General features: G+C 47.8%; 1 protein-coding gene and 1 pseudogene across 1 annotated transcript; one reads left to right on the forward strand and one right to left on the reverse strand.

The window, feature by feature from the left end:
• Positions 1–3,808: 3,808 nt before the first annotated feature.
• On the forward strand, positions 3,809–4,608 carry LOC116910301 (annotated as a pseudogene).
• Positions 4,609–10,572: 5,964 nt separating this feature from the next.
• Positions 10,573–23,684, reverse strand: Arhgef15 (Rho guanine nucleotide exchange factor 15). The gene is made up of 17 exons (XM_032913927.1): positions 23,600–23,684; positions 23,149–23,331; positions 21,679–22,334; positions 21,090–21,440; positions 20,782–20,839; positions 18,977–19,035; positions 18,686–18,897; positions 18,399–18,559; positions 18,093–18,245; positions 17,264–17,393; positions 15,088–15,162; positions 14,897–14,989; positions 14,656–14,816; positions 14,404–14,556; positions 13,972–14,054; positions 13,757–13,861; positions 10,573–12,303 (listed from the first exon to the last, which is right to left on the reverse strand). Exons 3-17 carry the CDS (start codon positions 22,283–22,285, stop codon positions 12,152–12,154), a joined length of 2,553 nt encoding a protein of 850 aa, XP_032769818.1. The 5' UTR covers positions 22,286–22,334; positions 23,149–23,331; positions 23,600–23,684; the 3' UTR covers positions 10,573–12,151.
• Positions 23,685–23,962: the final 278 nt, after the last annotated feature.

The raw sequence follows: 23,962 nt of genomic DNA on the forward strand, positions 1-23,962 counted from the left end.
GGGAGAACCCAAATAATAATGATCAATGGGAACTGTTATTATCAGCACTGGTTTTGTTGTTTTGCTTTAAGAAGAAACAGAGAGACATAAAGAGGCCGAGGAATTTACTTAGGGCACAAGTGGTGGAGTCCGTATCTGAATCCAGGAGGTTCAGTTTGAAAGCTCTCTGTATATTCAAAAATACCCGGGCTGGAGAGATAGCTCAGCAGTTAAGAGCACCGACTGCTCTTCCAGAGGTCCTGAGTTCAATTCCCAGCAACCACATGGTGGCTCACAACCATCTGTAAAGAGATCTGATGCCCTCTTCTGGTGTGTCTGAAGACAGCTACAGTGTACTTATATATAATAAATAAATAAAATCTTAAAAAAAAAAAATACCCTAGGAGGAGATCAACAGATGGGGGTTGGGTGGAGACAGTGGCCAGAGGAGTGAGGATCACCCAAGGATGAGAGAAACCCTGGAGAGTAATAGCTATTACTAAGTAGCCAAGTTGGATAGCCCACTGTTCTCACAGAGCATCCTTGGTGAGAATGATTATAGCACATAAAGGCAGATAGGAAGTTAGGCAGTTTTCTAGAATAGTCTCATGACCTGAACATAGCAGAGACCCAGTGCAAGTCCACCAGATCCTAAAGGACCCGTGGATGTGCCGGTCTAACCTAGGAGACACCTGGGCAGGAGCAGCGTTCTAGTAAGCAGGAATAGGAAGCTATTTTCTGCTTTACACAGTAATCTTAGTGGATGAAGGTTCTAATGCAAAAGTTAAGGTGAATTATAAGAGCTAAGTGTTAAGGGTGTGAGATGGGCAGCCTGAGTTTGACCCCCTTAGAACCTACTTAGAGATGAGAGCAGAGAACTGACTCCACAAAGTTGTCCCACAACTTCCAAAGTTGTCCCACAACTTCCACACAGTACCCCCTCCAATAACAGTACATAAAATTTATTTTTAAAGATGGATTATGCCAGGTAGTGGTGGTGACACAAGCCTTTACTCCCAGCACTCGTGAGGCAGAGGCAGAGGCAGGTGGATATCTGAGTTCAAGGCCAGCCAGGTTTACAAAGTGAGTTCCAGGACAACCAGGGTTAGAGAAACCCTGTCTTTAAACACCAACAAACAAAAAGATAAATTATGAGAAATGAGGCTTGTGTAATTTGTTTCACAAGTAAGTTTGTTATTTGAGTTTCATCAGCAAAATGGGCAGGCAAGATGGCTGCGGGGTTAAAAGTACTTGTTGCTCTTGCAGAGGACCCAGGTTCAAATCCCAGCACCCACATGGTTCATAACCACCAATAACTTCAGTTCCAGAGGATCTGATGTCCTCTTTTGCCTTCCATGGGCACTATTTCCACATGAGGTATGCATAAACATGCAGGCAAAATACATAAATAATACATATAAAAGAAATAAATCTAAAAAGAAAAGATTTTTCCGGGGTTGGGGATTTAGCTCAGTGGTAGAGCGCTTTGCCTAGCAAGTGCAAGGCCCTGGGTTTGGTCCCCAGCTCCAAAAAAAAAAAAGAAAAAAAGAAAAGATTTTTCTTAAAACAAATTCTGCAAACATGAAGAAGTTTCTCATTTAGAGCACAAAGACAGAGGCGGACTGGCCCAGAGGAGGCGTTTGTGTCTTTGAACAACTAAGCTTAACTGATCCTCTTTCCTCAACCTCCCAGGAAGCTGGGGCTACAGGTGCTTGCCATGAAGCCAGACTTCTGTTTCCATGCATAAAACATTTCAGCCTGGTTTACAGAGCAAGTTCCAGGACATCAGGGATACGCAGAGAAACTTTATCTCAGAAAAGAGATAAAAATAAATAAATAAAGCTTTATAAAAAAAAACCTTTTAGCTCTGCTCCTGAGTATTTATTCATTCCTCCTTGAGAAGGAGCAGACTGGGTGGATGACGGTTGAAGAGGCGTTAGACAAAGTAAGTGGTACTGTGGTAAGAAATCCACAGTTCAAATCCCGCTTACAACAGACTTCTTTGCTCCTCAAGCTCTGCGTCATTGTTTCCTTGGGGTTTGTCTCGTGTCGTTCTTGCTGCAGAGTGTAGACCAATGGCACAGATACCGTCTGGAATGTTACAATGCTGTGTCAAAGAGAAAAGGAAGTATAGCCAATCAGACACTCGCTCTTACAGCCCCCTGTTGGAAGACAAGCACCACCCTCCTCTGATCACATGCATCTGGCCATATCAGCTATTTTTTTTTTCTCATCGCTGTGACAGATGAGCTGACAGAAACAAAAGGGGAAGGTTTTATTCTGGCTCACCATTCAGGGATGCTGGGATGCTGTCTATCACAGTGGGAGTGGCTTGTGGCTGTGGTAGCTGGATCTTATAGTGCTTGGTTATGTTGCGGGGGAAGGAGCAGGAAACAGAGCAGGCCCTTGTCTATCTCCAATTACCCTCTTCCTCCGCTAAACCCTGTTTCCCATAGTTTGTACAACCTCTCAAAACGGCCAGCAGCCAGGCCCCGAGTGTTCAAACACAGGAGTCTAGAGAGGACATTTCACACTCCAAGCGTAACACTGACTATAAAGCAAAGCCAGGCACCTGCTCCTGACTCCAAGAGAGCATCCACAGTGTTCCTAGAAGAGGAACTGCAGCCTCGCCATCAGTGGCCCCTATAATTACCATAGTAGGTTTGGGAGAAGGAGCATGTGGCCCAGCCTGCTTCAGTGGTTAGCTCACCTGAGGTTGAAGCGTCCATGCTACTGCTGTCCTATGTCACACAGTAAAGTCTCTCATGACAAGACGTGACGAGAAAAGTCATGTGAGTTGTTTTCCTTTTTTTTTTTTTTTTCAATTTTATGTGTATGAGTGTTTTGCCCACATGTGTGTCTGTGTACAACGTGTGTGCCTGATGTCTGCAGAGGCCAGAAGAGGCTGTTGGAGTCCCTAGAACTGGAGCCATCATGTAGGTCCTGGGAATCAAACGGAAAAGCAGCCAGTGCTCTTAACCGTTGAGTCATCTCTCTAGCCTTTCAGGATGAGTTTTTTTTCCCCTTCCCCCATCCACTCAGGATGAGTTATTTAGGGCCAGGCAGTGGTGGTGCACATCTTCAATACTAGTGCTGGGAGAGAGAGGCAGGTGGATCTCTGTGAGTTTGAGGCCAGCCTGGTCTACAGAGCAAGTTCTAGGACAGCCATGGGTACGCAGAGAAAGCTTGTCTCAAGAAACCATAAATACATAAGTAAATAAGTAAATGCATTAGTAAGTAAATTAACTAATTAATTAATTAAAAGCCAATTTAGGGGCCAGATGCATTAGTTAAGAACACTGGCTATCCTTCCAGAGGATCAGCGTCCAATTCTCTTTTTTTTTTAAAAGGGAGTGTGATGTAATTCTATTTTATTTATATATTTATTTTATGTATGTGAGTATACTGTAGCTGTCTTCAGATACACCAGAAGAGGGCATCAGATCTTATTACAGATGGTTGTGAGCCACCATGTGGTTGCTGGGATTTGAACTCAGGACCTCTGGAAGAGCAGTCAGTGCTCTTAACCACTGAACCATCTCTCCAGCCCCAGCATCCAATTCTAAGCACTCACATGGTAGCTCACAAGCATCTGTAACTCCAGTGCCAGGGAATCTGGTGTCCTCTTCTGGCCTCAGTGAACACCAGGCATGCTTTTAGTGCATAGATATACACGCAGGAAAAATATCCATACATATAAAATAATATTTTTATTAAAATAGCCCGTTTGGTGTTATTTTAAAAGGAGCCACATATGACAAACATCTTCAGAAATGGGGACTAGTGTAATGGTAGAGCCCTTCCCAGCACGCGTAGGCAATACATTTCAATGCTCAGCACATTAAAAAGATCAATAATAGCTTCGTTCACCGGAACGAAACATCTGAAGCGCGTAGTTGCTACAAAACATTGGGTGCTGGGTAAGCTGACCGGCCTGTTTGCTCCTCGTCCATCCTCTGGTCCTCACAAGCTGAGGGAATGCCTGCCTCTGGTCACTTCCTGAGGAACAGACTCAAGTGTGCCCAGACTGGAGATGAAGTGACAAAGATTTGCACGCAGTGATTCATTAAGGTTGATGGGAAGGTCAGGACCGATATAACCTACCCTGCTGGGTTTATGGTTGTCATCAGCACTGACAAGACTGGAGAGCACTTCCTTCTAATCTGTGACACCAAGGGTCGCTTTGCTGTTCATCGAATTAACACCTGAGGAGGCCACGTACAAGTTGTGCAAAGTGAGAAAGATCTTTGTGGGCACAAAAGGAATCCCTCATCTGGCGACCCATGATGCTCGTCCTATTTGCTGCCCTGATCACCATTCAGACTGACTTAGAGACAGGCAAAATAACTGACTACATCACGTTTGACACTGGGAATCTGTGTATGGTGACTGAAGGTGCTAACTTGGGAAGAATTGGTGTGGTCACCAAGAGAGAGACATCCTGGCTCTTTTGATGTGGTTCATGTGAAACATGTCAATGGCAACCGCTTTGCCACTCAGGTTTCCAACACTTTTGTTATTGGCAAGGGCAACAAATCATGGATCTCTCTTCCCCGAGGAAAAGGAATCTGCCTCACCATTGCTGAAGAGAGAGACAAGAGGTTAGCGGCCAAACACAGCAGTGGGTGAAATGGTCTCTAGGAGACATAGCTGGAGAAGCATTTGTACTCTGGCTACTACAAGCCTTTCTAGGCAACATGCTAGATTAAACAGCATGATGAAATAAAAAAAATCAATAATAATAGTCTTAGTTACGGGTTGGGGATTTAGGGGCTGGGGATTTAGCTCAGTGGTAGAGCGCTTGCCTGGGAAGGGCAAGGCCCTGGGTTCGGTCCCCAGCTCCGGGGGGAAAAAAAAAAAAAAAAAAAGAATGGGTTAGGGATTTAGCTCAGTGGTAGAGCGCTTGCCTAGCAAGGGCAAGGCCCTGGGTTCTGTCCCCAGCTCCGGAAAAAAAAGAAAAAAAAATAGTCTTGGTTACATTTGTATCTGCTTGACTCCTATGCACTGACTCCTGTAAGCTGTGTTAGCTGTGGAGAGGTAAACAAGTAATCCTGTCATCCAAGTCAAAAGGACACTTGTGTTAGATCCCAGGGACGGGGGTCATATGGAAGATCAAATCCAGGGCCTCACGAGTAATAGCTGAGCTGTCCCCTACTGAGGCACATCCATGTTCGCTGTCTTGTTTTACTGAAGACAAATATAATGTAGGTAGTAAAATCTATGCGCCTCTGTCTATTGCTGCACAGATGAGAGAATGAAGCCAATTCACACCAGTGCATTTGTGCCTCATATTCTAAATGCTTAGTCTAGTCTTAAATAGAAAGATAAGCCATCGAGCACAGACATGCAAACCTCGTACCTGCACTTGGAAGAGTGAAGCAAGAGGTTTGAAGCCAGTCTTGGCTATGTAGCAAGTTACAGGCTAGTCTGAGCTAGCTACATATGGTGTGATTTTGTCTAAAAACAGCAAAACACACACACACACACACACACACACACACACACACACACACACACACACACACACACACACACGGGCAAGCCATAATCATGATCCAATTGAACCAAGGCTGTTGTAAGAAGCAAGCATACTTTAGTGTATATGACTGTCCTAGATTGGTTTTCTACAATATAGAAATCCATCAAATGTACAGGAAGGGATGAGGGGAGGAAGAGCTTCCAGTGAGGTAAACGACATTCCTAATGTCTGAGGGAGGTGCAACTTTATTGAAGAGTGAGTGAATCAGGACTCTGTGGCTAATACCAGGCCAGGAGATTCCAGCCAGCAATTTAGTATTCTGTAGTACTGAGCACATGAGATTCAAGCTTCCCGTGAGATCTGATCCTGTAACCCAAAAGGAGATAATAAGACCTGGTTTCCCTTTGTTACTTCACAACACCTGCCTGTAGGGTTATTTTACCTCTTTAGCCTCCACACAGGGACCTCCCCAGCCACACCACATCAGCCTCACATAATGGCCCAGACAGGAGCTCCCTACATCCATAGACTACTCCAGTGGACCTTGTGGGTTTTGAATACAGTGATTCCTTGGTATCCACAGAAGTTTCTAGAATCCCTAAAGATACCACAACTTCCCAAGTTCTGGAGTCTTTCACAGCTTAATATTTTCATAGAGCCTACATACTTCCTCCCATACACCTATACTGTATCTAGACTACTTATAGAACCAAGCACAAGGAAACACTATGTATGTAGTTGTAACAATGTATCACTTAGGGAGTAACGACAGGCCTCAATGTGTTTGGTATGGATGGAAATTTTCCTCCCTTAATCTTTTCAACCTGCAGTTGGTTAAATCCACAAACACAGAACTCCTGACTTGGGATCTTGTAGATACAGAGGAATAAAGCTTATCATTTAAGGGTGACCCAGGAAATGGGAAAGTCTCACCCAGAGTAGGAAGAGTGCCAAGGAAATGACAAAAGCTTCCTTCATGACCTTACACAACACTGAGATTGCCTCCAGCCTCCCATCTGAAGACTCCAAACTTCACAAAGGAGCTCACTGGACTACAGTTGCAGCTCAGTGGCAGGGAACATGTTCAGCATGCCAGGTCCTCCATTAGATTCCCAGAGTCGGGCATGGGTTGACAGGTCATTATATGCAAATATGATTGTACATTATTCCATGTTCTATCCTTTCGTTCTTATTTGCTTAAAGATTCATGGGCAGGAACAGCAGCATTTGCAAGTTTCAGATGCAAGGTCCATAAGCCCTCCCCACCCTGGCCCCAGCACCCTGCTAGTCAGCCCAGTCCAGCCATGATCAAGTCCACCCTCATCTTCAGCCAGCAGCAGGCCATCAGGGAGATCTCCCATTTGTTATCTAAGCAAGATGATAATATAATTTCCTAGAAAGAGGATCCCAGTGTTCCGGCTTCAACCATCTATCTATCGGAGTTAAATCTTAGTAACTGGAGGATCTGACCACAAACTGACTTATACACGTTGTATTATTTGTATAGCCTCCTCGGAAAGTGAACTTGGCAGTTTTAGATCTAATTCAAGTATTTGTGGAAATATTGGACAATTTTTTAAGATTTATTTATTTTTATTTATTTAATGTATGTGAGTGCATTGTAGCTGTCTTCAGACACACCGGAAGAGGGCATCGGATCCCATCACAGATGGTTGTGAGACACCATGTGGTTGCTGGGATTTGAACTCAGGACCTCTGGAAGAGCAGTCAGTGCTTTTAACTGCTGAGCCAGCTCTCCAGCCCCTGACAATTTTTTTTAAAATGGACAGCATTTCATGTAGACAAGGTTCACAATACTCTCTCAGAAATGGTGATGGGAGAGTGGCATTGGAGACACACACAGATGAGGCTTATACAAATTGGTGCATAAAATAAAGGGGAGGCCTCTCGTCTGAGGCAAGCTCAGTGGAAGACGCAGCCCATGCTGGTCCAGGTTAAAGAACATGAATAATATAAATCTTCCCCAGATCCCAAGAAATGGTAACATTACTGACACAGGAATAAAGGTGCCAAACCCACCCTCTGTTAAAAAAGATATCTAGGTTGGGATTTAGCTCAGTGGTAGGCGCTTGCCTAGGAAGCGCATAAAGGCCTGGGTTGGTCCCCAGCTCGAAAAAAAGAAAAAAAAAAAAAAAAAAGATATCTAAGGTTACTCCAGGGTGCAATCCAGGGAGAAGCCATCTAAGATTACCTGACACAGAGAGAAAAGTCTTAACTTTGGCTCTTGCTTTTAAGTCTTAGTAGAAGCTGCATGAAATCAGTGTGAAAGTTCAATGTTGCATTTATTGCTCAATTGGCTAAAAAGAAATTGAGCAGTTCAAGTGTGTGTGTGTGTGTGTTTCTTTTCTAAATTGCATTTTATTTACATTTTTTTTTTTTTGTTCTTTTTTTCGGAGCTGGGGACCAAACCCAGGGCCTTGCGCTTCCTAGGCAAGTGCTCTACCACTGAGCTAAATCCCCAACCCCTACAATTTTTTTTTAAATAATAAAGTGTTAAAATAAATGAGTAAATGAAGACACTCTTGTACCCACGTGAAGCCACGTCTCTGTGTTTTGGCTAGTACAGTATTTTTTAAAATGACATGTTTCTTTAACTATGTACACCATTCTTTAATTCTTTCTGGTGTTTGTCATAATTGTTGTTTAAAGAATGGAGTATGTATTACATGTAGACACTATCTTTTCCTAACTCGAGAAACTTCCAAGGTAACTGAAGAAAAGAATGACAGGTGAGCAGAGCTTGATGGCAGACATGTGTAACTTCAGCACTGGGGAAATTAAAGCAAGAAGACTGCAGATTTGAGGCAAGCCTAGACTACATAGACTGAGTTCCAGGCCAGCCAGGACCACATAGTGAGACCCTGTTTCAAAGAAACAAACAAAAATATGTGGCTACTTATTAAACATCAACTATGTATTGAGTGTTTGTTTTTAGCACTTTGTACATATTAATTCTTTTTAAGCCTCTCAATAATCCTGTAAGTCATGTATAAATATTGCCATCATCATTATTATATGAATAGAGAGACTGAGACACTGAGTTGAGAAGTTAAGTGAAACAGCTTATAGACTAGAGCGTGGATGTTGGAGAGGTCGGCCAGCTCTAGGGTGCACGTTCACTAATCACTGCCTTACTTAGCATATAGGATGCTGTGGCCCCCAATCAACTTTCCTAAGTTCTCCTTCTGGGTATTCTTTATGTGCATTTTCAGAGATTCATCCCTGCAACAGACTAACTACCCACAGAACTGCTCAGAGAATCCCTGCATTCTCAATTTAAGTAGACAGTAAATGAACAGAATAACATCTGAGTTTGGTTCAGTGAATCACGGGACCAGGTTGGAGGAGAGGCGGGATCAAGTGATTTTACAGGTTTTGTTTGAGGACACGGTCTCACAGTGTAATCCAGGCTAGCCACAAAAGTGCTAGGAGGCCAACGAATAAAGGACAGGTCTATGTAGTGGATTTAGCCTAAGCTGCTTGTATTCTAACGTTAATTACACTCCCCAAAAACCTGCCTACACAAGTGTCTGCACACAGCTTCGGGGAACCTGCCCCCAGTTCATTCTGATTGGTAAATAAAGATGCCAGCAGCCAATGGCTGGGGAGGGTAGACAGAGGCGGGACTTTAGGATTCCTGGGTTTGGGACTGGGAAGAGAGAAAAAGGAAGGAAATTTGTCGTAGTGGGAGAATGTGGAAGAGAAGACACCATGCCTGAGTGTGTGCAGGACAGAGAGGCTTGGCCACCATGTGAAGGAGCTGGGAGATCCCTTTGGGTCCAGAGCAGCCAAGATATATAGAGTTTAGTAAGTAATAACGGGATTATTGGCAGGAGGTGGATTAACCTCATGGAGGTTAGGCAGTGGCTCAGCAATTGAGCTGATTAGGGTATATCAAAATATAAACACTGTGTGTGTGTGTGTGTGTGTGTGTGTGTGTGTGTGTGCGCGCGCGTGTCTTTCACTCGGGAACGTAAAACATTCAGGCAGGTAGCGAAATCACTGCTGGGATTTATACGATATTTTTTTTCTTTTTTTTTTTTTTTTTCGGAGCTGGGCACCGAACCCAGGGCCTTGCGCTTGGTGGGCAAGCGCTCTACCACTGAGCTAAATCCCCAACCCCGGTTTGTTTGTTTTTTTTGTTTTGTTTTGTTTTTTGATTTGTTTTTTTTAGTTATTGGTCATTTGTTTTTGAGACAGGGTGTCCCTCTGTATCTGAGCCTGATCTCAAATTCATTGCAATCCTCCTACCTTGGGCTCCCACATCCTAAGAATACAGGCATGAGCTACCAAACCTGGCCTGACTTTTATAAAGCGTTTAGAAACATATGCCCATGTGAATCCATTTTTAGGGTCCTCCAGTGCAAGTCGGGAGGCCCGAAGCTTAAGCTATAGGAAACCATATGGGTTCTGGGGGTTGAACTCAGGTTGTCAGGCTTGGTGGTAAGCATCCTCACCTGCTGAGTCATCTTGCCAGCCCCAAATTTGTATCTCATGTTAAAGAGGGAAAGGGTTCTCTCTGATATGGCGGCTCATGCCATTAACCTCAGTAGTTGGGAGTTTGAGACGGGAGGATTAAGAGAGTGAGGTCAACCTGGGCTAGGTCAGATGTGTCTCCTCCAGGGTCTCCCTGTCTCCCTCACCCCACACCATTCTGTCACAGCCTTCAGGGAGTGTATTTTCTTTGTAACAGTGCGTCCCAACTTCATCCTACCCATTAATGTGTTGATTTCAGAATCTACTCAAACCAATATAGGCCCCCTAAGGCGAAGGGCCCTTTTTACACTGTCTTTTTTGTCTGCCAGAACTATGCCTGGCACATAAGAGGTGGTCAAGGAGCAGGCACAGAATAGAATCAGACACTTGACTGGTCTGTGAAAGGCCTTTGTTGCTGACTTTGACCTTGGACTGTACCCTCTAACCAGTTCCAACCACTGTGACCCTGCCCTCTTCCCCAGCCTCCAACAACCCCAGCAACAGTAGCTGTAGTCCACTGCAAACATGGCTCCCTTAAGAAACTGCAGGAGCCAACACACTCCAGGCAGGCCTTGTACCTGCTTCCTAAGCCCTAGTTCCAGCGGAGACCACACCTGTTCATGGCACCGGTGCAACCACACTCTGCCCCCACACAAAACTTTATTTGTAGACCACTGCTCTTTCCAGCTCTAAAGAGCCTGGTATGCCACCAACATTTATTGAAGGTTTCCCATGTGGCTGGCACTTTGCTGGATGAAAACTGTGGACGTGCAAAGTGCCCTTCTGTCTTCAAGTCCCCAGAGTCACTGTACCCCTCCCATAGTCATCCGGGCAGTCTCTATCTGGGCAGGTTGTCATGCATGAAGGAGCAGTATTGCACAGTCGTGAAGATCTAGGAAGCCCTTGCCACAAGCCCAGCAACTCTCTGACCGTCTTCGCCTTCACCTCTCCAGCACCACACAGGACAGGTTCTCCAGCAGAAACCCTGGTTGAGTCTGAGCAACACCACCAGTTCTCTATTCTCTCCTGAGTTCAGCCTTCTGCTTCTGAAAGGATCAGGATAGGAGAGGCTCAGGATTGTTGCTGGCTGGCCTGGGATCCACCTTGCTCTGCAGCCTGAGGCTGAGGCTGGCTGGCATCACAATGACAATTCAAGCTGGGAGATGATGCACAGCAGACACAGATCACTGAGGTCAATGCTTGGAACAGGAAGAGGCCCACAGACTGCAGAGGATCTCATTCCCCAACTGCTTAGTCCTCAGTGCCTTCCTTGGCAGCCCACCAACTGCTTCACGATACCACCCTTCAACTGTCATGGAACCCAGAGAGTACCAAGAGACCAGAATCCATGGCTCTCATCACAGCCCCAATCTTTGGGCAAGCTATGCTTGGTACTCTCTTTTAGAACTCAGGGCATATGGCTTCTTTGTAGAAAATGAGAGGATAAACAGGAGAGAAAAAGAAAAAGATGTATTCAGTCACCGACAGGAGAGGTATGTGCTCTCTCTCTCTCTCTCTCTCTCTCTCTCTCTCTCATACACACACACACACACACACACACACACGCACACACACACACACACACACACACACACACCATTCAGCACAGTTGCCTTCCTAGATACACATATACATGGACATACATGCACTCATGTTCTCTGAGGTGCACTCTCCACTCTGGATTCTTCTAGAAGAAAGAAAGTGGTTTAAGCGGGCAGAGAAAGTAGCCCCAAAACAGAAGTATTAGATTAATTTAATACTTCCTATACTCAAAAAGCAGGACCAGTGGCTTCTGTAAAACCAAGAGTGATTACTTGGGCCTAAATCACTTTGGCTGGATGGGTCCCATCCCATCCCTGTTGTCTATAGGACAGACTACTCCAATGACGCCATTTCTCAATACAACGCCCCTGCTTCATCTTCCTTGGTTGTGGACATACTGTGATGCTCACTGGTCAGGGCCTCTGTCTCCATTGGCAACACAATTCGAGCCGTCCCCATTCTTTCTTGTTGTGGGCTCAGATGGTCTTGTTTCATTAGCTGCTCTATTCCTATTGGTTGCCTCTAGAGGTAGTGTTTCCACTGACAGCAGATAGATGGATGGATGGACAGATGGATGGTTGGATGGATGGATGGGCAGACTTTGTCTTCCCCATGCTGCTGCCAGTGTCCCGATCTGCTCCTCCCTAGGCTGCCCTACGGCTGAGGGGTGTCAGGAGTGTCTGAAGAGGGTCCTGCAGCCTCAAGGAGCTTCTGATGCCGGCGAAGATGCTTCCTCCTTTCATGTTCCCCTGTGACTTCACACACCAGTTGGGCAGGGAAAGCTCCAGGAAGCCCCTTAAGCCAACCTGAGGAGGGGAAAGAGACTTGTGTAGAGCAGGCCAGAGGTCAGGTGACGGAACTGAGGGAGGGGATCCTCAGGTCTCAGGACATGGTGGGTTGAGGATTAGTGGAGAAGACCAGAACATTCAACTTCAGTCACTAGTGCTACTAGAAAGGACATCAGCATCTGAGAGGGTCTGTATCAATTCTGTGCTGGGTTCTACACTCCTGCCCCTGTCACTCAATCGGAAGAACTTCTGAGCTTGAGAGCTGGTTCAGCGGTTAAGAGGAGTCGGTGCTCTTCCAGAGGACCCAGGTTTGATTCCCATTACCCACATGGTGACCCAGACAACCATCTGAAACTCCAATCCCAAGGGATCCAGTGCCCTCTTCTGACCTCAGCAGGCACCAGGCATACGCATGTGCACAGACATACATACAGGCAAAACACCCAAACACATAAAATAATAAAATAGATAAATCTAAAAAATAAAAAGAAATAAGGAATAAAGAATAAAAGAATAGGGGTTGGGGATTTGGCTCAGAGGTAGAGCGCTTGCCTAGCAACCGCAAGGCCCTGGGTTTGGTCCCCAGCTCCGAAAAAAAGAAAAAAAAAAAAAGAATAAAAGAATAAAGAAAAGTAAACGCGAAGAAAGAACCCTTGCAAAGGACTGCAAGATCTCATCTCTCTTTTCTCTGTGACCTCCTGTGCTTCCCTCATTCCCTTCTCTGGATCAGTCTAGGCACACTCGAGTCCTGCCAGGTCCTTTATTGCACAGCATGTACTCGGCCTTTGCCCTCTCGCTGGTCCACTCTTCCTCGTCTGGACACAGGTGGATCTCAGAGTTCGAGGCTAGCCTAGTCTACAGAGCAGGTTCCAGGACAGCTGCATGGAGAAACCATATCTTGAAAAACAAAAATCAAAAAAAAGAAGAAGAAGAAGAAGAAGAAGAAGAAGAAGAAGAAGAAGAAGAAGAAGAAGAAGAAGAAGCAGCAGCAGCAGCAGGAGGAGGAGGAGGAGGAGGAGGAGGAGGAGGAGGAGGAGGAGGAAGGAAGAGGAGGAGGAGGAGGAGGAGGAGGAGGAGGAGGAGGAGGAGGAGGAGGAGGAGGAGGAGGAGGAGGAGGAGGGAAGGGTCTCACATCTCACTATGCAGCCCTGGCTTGCCTGAAATTCACTATATAGACCAGGCTGGCCTTGTCTGTGCCTCCCAAGTGACAGACTGAGAGACCAACACCAGTGCCACCACACCAGGCTCACTTATCCTTCCCTGTCTGCTTCCTCATTAGAAAGCTTGCTTCAGGGCCAGCTCGTGGCTCATTAGCACAGCAATTTGCCTATCCTGTGTGAGGCAAGGCCTTGATCCCAGCACTGCCTGGGGGAAAAAAATCTTACCCAGAGCAGAGCAGGATACATTATGCATTTGTCTCCTGATGTTCAGTAAATGATTGCTGAAGGAGTAAATGAAAAGTCTCGCTCACCTTCTGGATTCTTGTGCAGATGCTTTCGGGGAGCCTTGGACTCCAGACTTTGCCCCTCAGTCTTGGAAGGTGTAGATGGCTCTGAACATAGCTCCTGGGAACACTCTGGTGAAGTGTGGGTAACACTTCAGTTGGACCCCTCGCTCTTCCTAGATGTCATCCCATATTCCCCTTAGACTCACATTTCTTTCCCTCCTTCTTTGACAGATGCTTACCACAGTCCTCATAGATGGTGTCTGGGGAACAGGGAAGGGGGCCTGGGGTAGGGAAGGCTCCTAGCCAGCGCTGCATGTCTGACCTAGTGGTGAACATAGGGGGCAAGGGGATTCATGGTTGGCCCAGAGATACTCCTGGGGGAAGAGGTAAGGGCAACAGAGGAGAGAGAACAGAACTAGAATACAGAGACTGAGGGTCTAACAGTGGCTTGGTTGTCTGCATGTTTTGACAAGGCTGCCCAAGCTGGCCCCCCCATTCATGGTCTTCCTCCCTATCCCAGTCTTCCCAGTGCTCAGATAATAAAGGTATACCACCAGACTGGTTTGTTTTCTTTGGCTGCTGAGGACTGAGTCTCAGGTGTGCCAGGTAAGCTCTCTACAACTAAGCCATATCCTCAGCCCCCAAGAGTGTTTTCTACAGACATGACTCACAGTGAGGCCGCTTGGAGTAGCCTGTGGGTGGGGCGGCCCTGGTGGTTGCTGAGAAGCGAGAGTCGGAATGTAGGGGGTCCAGATGGGTCAGGAACCTGCTGGGCCTGCACCAGGGAGCGATGGGCATAGTCCAGAACCTGCAGCCGCTGCCCACTGCCCAGGGAAGAGGGCGTTCAGAGGAGAGCAAGGGTCCTGCTAGATGCCTCTTTCCTACTTAGGCTCCGGCTCCCGCCCCTCCCACGCAGGACCCACCTCTTGGGCTGAGTTATAAGCAGCAGGTCACTGAAGAGCAGCAGGCAGAGGGGAGTGAAGCGCGGGCGGGAGGTGAAGAGCACACCACCCCTCCGACACCCCAGCTCGGTCAGCTCCCCCTGCAATTCCAGGCGCCGTGACCAGGAGACCAGGGGGAGAGCCTGGGAGACAAAAAAAGAGAAGGCACTAGCCTCGCAGCAAGGTGAGGAAAGGCTAAAGGAAGAGTCTAGGCGGGACTAACCTTGACTTTGTGAAAGCGCAACCTTTGGGTGAGTCGGATGAGCTCTTCAGTCTGCTTCATGCGCCCCACCTCAGCGCTGCAGCGCTCAATGATCTGGTGAGGAGGATCCAGTCACCCATCCCAGCATATTCCCCTCCACTTCCCCGCTGCCACTTGGCACCTCTTCCCTCCTCAGCTTCCCTTCTGCCCACCTTGCTCACAGCACCCAAGGCCTTCTGGGCATTCTCCTGACGACTGGACCCCTCCTCTGTCTGGCTTAGGATATTCTGGAAACAAAGAGAAAAGGAACTGAGATCATCCTCTGCGCCCCTGAGATTCTGAGGTGCTGTGGACGCAGCCCAGCTTTGCCAAATGTTCGGTTTAGGGGTGAGACCTACCAATACCAGCTGCCAGAGCCTGAGCAAGTCAGGTTAGCTCTCAGAGCCTCAGGTTCTCCATTTCTAAGCTGGAGCTGATATCTACTTAGCATGTTATGAGGTATCGAGGAAGTGATATATAAAGAGGGCATAGCATAGGTTCTTGGCACATCATAAATGATAGGGGGGTTGTCTTTTTTTTTTTTTTTTTTTTTAATTACTAGCCTAACAATAGAGCGGGACAGTTAGAAATGCCTGAATTTCTATTTATTTTATTTTTAGTGTGTTTGTTTTTCTGAGATGACTTTTTTTTTTTTTTTTTTTTTTTTTTTGCTAAGCAGCTCTGGCTGGCTTCGAGGTGTGAATCCTTCTGCCCAGCCTCTGGAATGCTGGCATTACAGAGGTGCACCATCACAGCTGGCTCTGTCCACTATTTTTGCATGACCTAGGTCACGTTATTCAAACTGCACCTCAGTTTCCTCCTTTATAAAGTCTGATAAATCATGGTTTCTGCCCTTCCACACTTGTCACTGGGGTTATACATGTGTGGAGCATTTAGAACGGGGTCTCTAACGGCACACTCAGCAATCAGCGAGTTAGTGTGGTATTATAGTTACTATGCGGTCTACATGAACGCCAGACAAGGCTGAGTAAAACTCAAGGGAACTGGGGTTGGCGGCTCAGTGGCAGAGCCTGTTTAGCATGAGTGAGGCATCAGTTTGATCCTCCCACAGATAAAAAAGAATTAAACTTGAAAGAAAGAAAGAAAGAAAGAAAGAAAGAAAGAAAGAAAGAAAGCCAGCCAGCCAGCCAGCCAGGCAGTGGTGGTGCACGAGACTTTGATCTCTGCTATCGGGAGGCAGAGCCAGGTGGATGATCTCTGTGAGGCCAGGATACACAGAGAAACCCTGTCTCTAAAAAGTAACTAACTAACTAAATAACAAAAATTTATCCCAACACTCAAGAGACTGAGGCAAAAGACTGCAAGTTTGAGGCCGGCCTGAGCTGTGTAGTGAGTTCTAAACAACAACAACAACAACAACCAAACAAAAACAAAATGAACACCAAAGCCGACCGTCTCAAAACAAAGGAAGTAGCCTTCCTTTTTCCCCATCACTGAGCTGGAGACGCTTCACATGGAGATTCCAGTACCACCAGGCATGGAAGCGCAAGCCTTTAATCCCAGCACTCTACAGGGACAGGCAGGCAGATCTCCGAGGGGCCAGGCCGGCCTGGAGGGCAGAGCAAGGCAGCCAGAACTACATAACGAGGGAGACCTTGTCTAAAAGAAGAAAAAGAAAGCTGGACACGGGCTTCCAGGCCCAGCACTAGGGATCTCAGAGGCAGGTAGGTCTCTGTGTTTGAGGTCAGCCTCATCTATAGAGCAAGTTCCAGGACAGCCAGGGCTACACAGAGAAACTCTATGGTGGAAAAAAAAAAAAGGTATCAAAGAAACAAACAAAACAGTGTTTCTCGAAAACCCCATTTTTCTTTCTCAGTATTATCCCACTGAGGAACTTTTTCATTTATTATTTTAGTCAGTTACACAGGAGACTGTTCAAGGCCTACCTTTATACAACCTAGGCAAACTGTAGCTCTCAGCCTACTTTACAGCCACCATAAAAACTGAATTTTATAGATACACTGTAAATCTTCGCATTTACCACAGTTCTTTGAAGTTCACAAATACTGGAATAGCTAAGGTTTGGGGTTTTTTGTTTCTTTTTTTTCAGTCCTCCCCAAAACTACTGTTGGTTCCTTTGGAAATCTCAACTAGTTCGAAGCTAAGCAGAAAAGTCTAGAAGGCCTTTTCTCTAAACCAATCTGTCCCATCCTGTCCCCGGCCCAGCCTGCCCCCCAGGCATTGAGGGAACTGAGGGCCGTTCAGAAGATCTCGTCCTGAGAAGACTTCTGAGGTCATGGTGGGGTGGGAAATAGTGATAACTAGACCAGACGCTTTGGAGAGTTTCCACAGCGGGGTGGGATGGGACAGGCACCACTGAGACAGTACCTGTAACAACATCCGGAGGCGGGTGATTCGCTGGAAGGGCAGTAGCAGGAAAGACGGCAGTGGGAGCCGCTCGCATTTGGGGAGGCTCTGTAGCCTGCGCAGCTCGGCAGAGAATCGCACGTTTGTATCCCTGCAAGGAAAGCCCAGTTGCTTAGGAACTGCCTGAAGTGGGGCCCTGAACGCCTCCAGCCAGCTCTGGCCTCAGCCTTAACAAGATTTCACAGCTTCCTCCAACTCTGGGATACAGAAACCCCTTATCCATAGCTTTGCGTTCCTAATATCAATTATCCAGCACCTTTAAATGGAACGTTCCAGAGACAAACAATTCATACATTTTCATAGTTTTGCTTTCATAACTTCGATTACTCAACGCCTTCAAGTGGCATGTTCCAGAGACAAACAATTCATATATTTCAAAGGCTTTTCTGCTAAGCAAGGATAAAATCTGAAGATGGCCCATTTTAAGATGTCTTATCCGGAACACCAATAATCAATCCTTTTGTCCAGTGTATTCATGTATATACACCACCCATCCGTTAATCACTGAGTGGCCCTACTGTCTCATTCATCAAATCAACTCTGGTGGTATCACAGAGCTTCGTCCAGGTAATTCTTATTTTACTTACTAAAGTCCACAAAGTGCGAGAGTAGCGACGCTGACAATTTTATTACATTATATTGCTCTAATTTTCTATTTCATTATGAGTTATTATTTATCTATTACTGGGCCTAGTTTATAGATTGTCTTCACAGGTATGTACATTTAAGGTTCAGTACTATCCACGGGTGGTTTTGGAACACATTCCTAGGGAGAAAGGAGAAAGCTCACATAAGGCGGCTATACGTCTCCTCTTGATACTGCTGGTTCCGAACATAATCCACATACACGGAGAAAGGACCAACTGCGTGGGCGTGCACCACGTCACACAGGTCAGTGATGTGTGGGGAGGAACGAACACGTGACAGCAGTGTTCCTAGAAACCTGAAAGTATAGAAAAAGCAATTGATAGACAGAAAGCCTGCTCTTCCAGGTTTTTCAGGGTGAGTGAAAGGAAAGATGCAGAAGAGGGAGGAAGCCAATGAGGATGCTTGCGGCCCAACGCCCAGATTCCTAGGAAGACAGGGCCCCACTGACCGCTCACTGACACTCTGGACTCTCTGCACATTGGAGAAGAGCGTATGATGATCCCGAGGAGTGAGGGTGTCCCGGAGAGCCTGGCTCAGGACGAAGGTGTCGGTCAGCAGCCTCAGGGAGCGCAGGTAGGAGGCCTCTGATGTCACCACCTCAAACAGGCTCTAGCCAGGAGAGCAGAGCCACAGTAGAGGGGGCAGCCAGCCACCTCATAACCACCCCAGGACTCGGGTCATGTACCTTCCCTATCCCCTATCCCACCCTTCTCAGTTCCACCCAGGGGTACCCACCTCCTGCATGCGCCTTTCCTGGGGGCTTAGACTCTCTAAGAGACCACTGCCTCGCACAGCCGGGAGCTCCTGCCACAGAGTGTTTCGAGGTCCAGGGAGCCTGGAGAAGGTGGGAGCTTCTCCAGGATTAGCTGGAGAGGGACCCCCATCCTCACCCACACCCCACAGCTCCTCTGACAGCACAGCTGCTCGGTAAGTCTGGTATAAAGGTTCTGGAAGGTAGACAGAGAACATCAGGGAAGTCCAGGCCCCCAGAACCCTTCCTTCCTGCCTGTCACAGTAAAGACCTACCGTCCTGCAGGGGCAGCTCCCACTGCAGCTCCTTCAGCCCCTCCAGCCCTTCCTCCTCCCTGTAGAAAAAGAAAGGCATACATGTGGGGTCCACGTGTGGAAGTAATTCACAGGATACCAGAAGAGAGAGATGCACATTGTATGGAGGGACCCTGACAGCTCCCCTGATCAAATCCCATATGTTTGTGCCTGTTGCAGGGGAGGCCCTTGACAAATCAGGTCCTATACATTCCTGCTATCTCAACGACAGTGTAGCAGATACTTCCAAGTCCCTCCCCCAGCCCTCTCACATAGCCCCATTGTCTGGAAGGTCTTTGTGGCTTGATCAAACTCTCACAAGGGTGGCTCCCTGTCTTCCCGCTCCCGGTTGCCTGTCATTCACTGAAGTTACAAGCTGCTGCAGTAAATATCTTCTAAACAAATGTATACTATACTTGGGTTATTCTGGTTTAAAAATCAACATGTCTAGGATGATTAGCAAGCCTAGAAAACAAAATGGACGATTATGGGTACCAAACAGTTGTGCCAACAATAATTTTAATAGAGGATTTGAGAAATGGCTCCAGTGGTTAGGAGAATGTACTTTTTTTTTTTTTTTTTTTTTCAGGGGCTGGGGATTAACAGGACCTTGCGCCCCAGGCAAGCGCTCTACCACTGAGCCAAATCTCCAACCCCTCTTTTTTTTTTTTTTAAGATTTATTTATTCACCATATATAAGTATACTGTAGCTGTCTTCAGACACACCAGAAGAGGGTGTCGGATCCCATTCCAGATGGTTGTGAGTCACCATGTGGTTGCTGGGATTTGAACTCAGGATCTCTGGAAGAGCAGTCAGTGCTCTTAACCACTGAGCCATCTCTACACCCAAGAATGTACTACTCCTGCAGAGGACCCGAGTTTGATTCCCAGCACCCACATCAGGTGGCTTACACTGCTCGTAAACTCGGCCTATGATGTGTGTATGTGAGTGGGGGGAGAAGGTACCTGTGTCTGCACTCACACTCACACATATTTAAAAATAAATTTTAGTCAGGCATGGTGCTGCATACCTTTAATCCCAGCACTAGGGAGGCAGAGGCAGGAGGATTTATGTGCATTTGAGGCCAGCCTGGTCTACAAAGCAAGTTCTAGGACATCAAGGACCACAGAGAAACCCTGTGTCTGAAAAAAAAAAAAAACCAAATGAATGAATGAATGAATGAATAAATAAATAAATCTTTAAAATATTTAAAATATAAACTCACAATAAGAAAATTTAAGGGGTTGGGGATTTAGCTCAGTAGTAGAGCGCTTGCCTAGCAAACGCAAGGCCCTGGGTTCGGTCCCCAGCTCCAAAAAAAAGAAAAAAAAAAAAAAGAAAAGAAAAATTTAAGCAGAGCCTGGTCCTGCCTTTTGTGTCTGTTTGTATGTTGCTTTGTTTTGGTTTTGGTCTGTTGTTGCTGTTGCTTTGAAAATGAACTATGATACCTATCCCAGGCTGGCCTCAACTCCTGATTTTTCTGCCTCAGACTGCTGAGTGCCTCAATAACCTGATATCGGGTTATTATCCCTCAATAACCCAATAGAACAGAGACATGCTTATCCCTATTTCTTAAGGACTGAGACCCAGAAAAGAGAATTTATTTAAGGTTGCATAACTAACAAAGAACATAGGTCAGATTAGAAAGCTGGGCTCCTTGTTTCTGGATCCCTGACCCTTTCCCCTTCTACCTGGATAGGGTAGTATTCATCGGACTTGAAGGTTAGTCTACCCTTAGGTGAGAGCAGGGTAAAGCTAGGGGAAGCAAAGGTGAGGAGTTCAGTACCTTCCCTCCAAGGCTACCGGAGGAGGAGCGTTCTGAGGAGCTTCTTCAGGTCTGTCCCCTGGAGAGAGAAGCCAGAGTGACCAGAGCTAACCTCCAGACACTGAGCCCCAGCCCTAGTGAAGACTGACACCAAGAATACCACTCCCCTTAACTCCAGAGCAGCAGACAGTAGAAAAACGAAAAGTCCAGGGTGTGGTAGCAGGGTAGCTGGCCACTCAGCCCCACCCCCACCCCTCAAATCTCACCCCACTCCGGTGTTCCCCAAAACCCAGAGACCCTATCACTCCAGCCCCGCCCCCTCTCCCTACCTTCCCAGGCCTTTGGAGCTGCTTGGATTCCATCTTCTGAAGGCAGTTCCAGGTCCGGCTGTGGAAGCTCCCCAGAGGTGCTGGTATCCTGTCTGACTCTAGTTGGCTTGGGAGGCTTGAGGGGAGGTAGGAGTTTGCGCTCCGCAGTGGAGCGATAGGATGTGAGCACAACTGGAGGGTGACTGATGACTGGAGGGTTGATGCGGGAGCGGGAGGCTCGGAGTGGAGATGCCCGGCAGGGAGCCCTGAGGATGTCGTCAGAACTTCCCACAGGCACCCATCGGAGCTCCAGGCCGGGTTTTGCTACATGGCAGACACAGGGACAGCATGGAGGGCAGGCCAGGGCAGCATCTGTGATAGAAGGGGTTGCCTAAGCAAGAAGTCCTTAGGGCCTGCCTCATTCATTTATAACTCCTCCCATCAAGGATCTATAGATGTCCTGCACCCTGACTGTCTGCAAACTCTAAGCAACAAAGAAAATAAATTTCTCAAACATAAAATCTACATTAGAAACATTAGCTCTTTAAAGTCTTTAAACATTGAAAACAAAGAGCTATGTTAAGGTCACCCCCCTGCACCCTGTGCTTACCAGGAGTGCCATTCTCCTGGGACCCATTCCCCGAAAGGCCGACTTGGAGAGTCTCTTTCTCCCCATTCACATCCGTGCTCCCTTGGGAGCACCGTTCCAGGGAGTCTGCCGACTGGGCCTTGCCTTCAGCTCCCCATTCAAACTTGCCGGCCAGTCTGCGAACCGTGCCAGGGGCTGAGGCAGAGCCATCCTGGAGAGGCACGGGGCCCAAGGGCAAAGGTGTTCGGGAAGATCCAGAGGGCTTGGGCGGGGGTACCGGAGAGCAGGGAGCTGGTTCTGGGGAAATGGAGCGCCGGGACACTGGGCTGGGACTCGGTGTGCTGGAAGGTGAATCAGGGGAAGTCTGAGAGTCCAGGCTGGCTCTAGAAACTGAGGGAGGCAGAAGAGCAGGGGGCTTCAGGGAACCCGTGGGGGGTTCCCAGAAGATGGAGGTGCACACTGAGGCTGATGCATCATTGGATATTTGAGGAAGTGCTTTCGGAGAGGAGCCATTGTGCGGAGGCCCCGGGGAGTGTGGAGCCCTATGCCGAGATGGGGGTCGGGGGCGGATGATCCGAGGGGGCTTCAGGGTAGGGGGCGTTGCTGCAGGGAGAGACTGAGCTGACATTGTCTTCTGAGTGTTTCCAAGGAGTGGGGCGTTCTGCGGAAGTCATCCCCTGAGGAAGGTGGAAGGAAGAAAGTGCCCCTTAGTGTCTCCCTGGGTGGGTGGACTGAGGCCGTCTGAAGCCACGTTTTTTTTTTTTTAAGTCAGGAGAGAAGGCTGGTTACATTCCCTCTCTTCTTCATCTCTACTGTCTTCTTTCTTCACCCCTCACCTCTCCTCATTCTGCCCCTAGGCCCTCCTGAGCAGCTTTTCCTTTTTAAGACAGGGTCTCTCATTCTGCATCCCAGATTGGCCTCAAAACTTCTGTTCCTCCTGCCTCAGCCTCTGGAGCTGTGCCCCAATGTCCTGCTATCCTTTGATTTCTGCTGTCACAGTCAAGCCAAGAGGACACAGTGGGGGTAAGGACAGGCCATTGGGAAGGATGGGGAAGCAGGGATAACAAGATTCAGTGGAGAACTCAGCGTGCTGGTGTAGTCACCATGTGCAGGAGTTTCTGTAAGCCAGTGTGCCCTGTTATCTGGGGAGTTGGGGAGTTGAGTGTGCACTGGGAGGCTGTGCTGTGGAAGAGTGGAGTCAATTGTGGCTGGTCACAGACACATCAAGAAGCGTGTGGTGCGAGCACAGTGCGTGTGCGTGTGCGTGTGTGTGTTTGTGGTGCCTGAGCCGAGGGATGCATCACTGTTTCCCTACTCTGGGTGCCCCTCCTCCCCCCTCCCATTTCCCAGTTCCTCTCTCCCGGACTCTCCCTTTCCGGATTATTTTTAGTCTCCTTTTCCTGCCATGAAGATTCCTGGAGCCTCTGACCCCAGGAGACCAGGAGGCCCCAGCCTGGTCTCCTCTGCTTCCCATCCTTATTCCTGCTATACCTGGGTCTGGTCATAGAAAGAAGCTCCAGTGGGATGCTGGGTCTAATGTCAGGGAGGTGGCTACGAGTCCAAGCCAAGGCACAGAACCAGCAGCGCAGGGACGGTGGGACCTGTGCTGCTCTTCCTCTTGAGGACCAGGAGGTTGGGAACCAAAGCTGGGACACAAGAGAGCCTCAAAATTCCCTATAGCAGTCAGAAATCAGAGCCTTCTAAGTCCCAGGTTAAGTTCTTGAGAAAGGATGGGTATTGGAGACCCCTTAGATGGCAGCTCACTCAGTGCCAGTAAGCCAGCCAGTCAGTGCGGTTACCCAAGCTTGGCCTCCCGCTCCCCAGCTTCTGCCCCTTCGGGGAACCCACCCTTCCCCATCCTAGGTACCTTCAGTTATTTCCTTCCCCACTCCAGACTGAGGCCTTTACGAGCCCAGATAGTCCGGGGGCCCCAAGCACTTACCCTCCAGTTCCCTCCACTCCCAGTCACCTCCGAGGGCTGAGTGAGTAGGGGCAGGAAACAGGAATCAGATCCTCCTCCCAACCGGACACCACCACCCCCAACCACACCAAGCTCCACATGCGCACACCGGGCCTAGAGGATGTGAGGAATCTGGCGTCCAAGGTGTTGGAGATTAAAAAGCCTGGAACTCAGGTATGCAGAGGAGGCCATTTTACGTGTGCTCCTTCACCTGTACTGCTGCGCGACGTGGGTGGGTGCGGGTGGGGGTGGGTGGAATGTTCAAATGAGGGTAGGCAGCCTTGGTCATGCAGTACGGCATGACCATCCTCATGCCTCCCTCTTAACTAAGGGACGTCTGTCTGG

Source organism: Rattus rattus, chromosome 9 (assembly GCF_011064425.1).
Source record: "Rattus rattus isolate New Zealand chromosome 9, Rrattus_CSIRO_v1, whole genome shotgun sequence".
Classification (NCBI taxonomy): domain Eukaryota; kingdom Metazoa; phylum Chordata; class Mammalia; order Rodentia; family Muridae; genus Rattus; species Rattus rattus.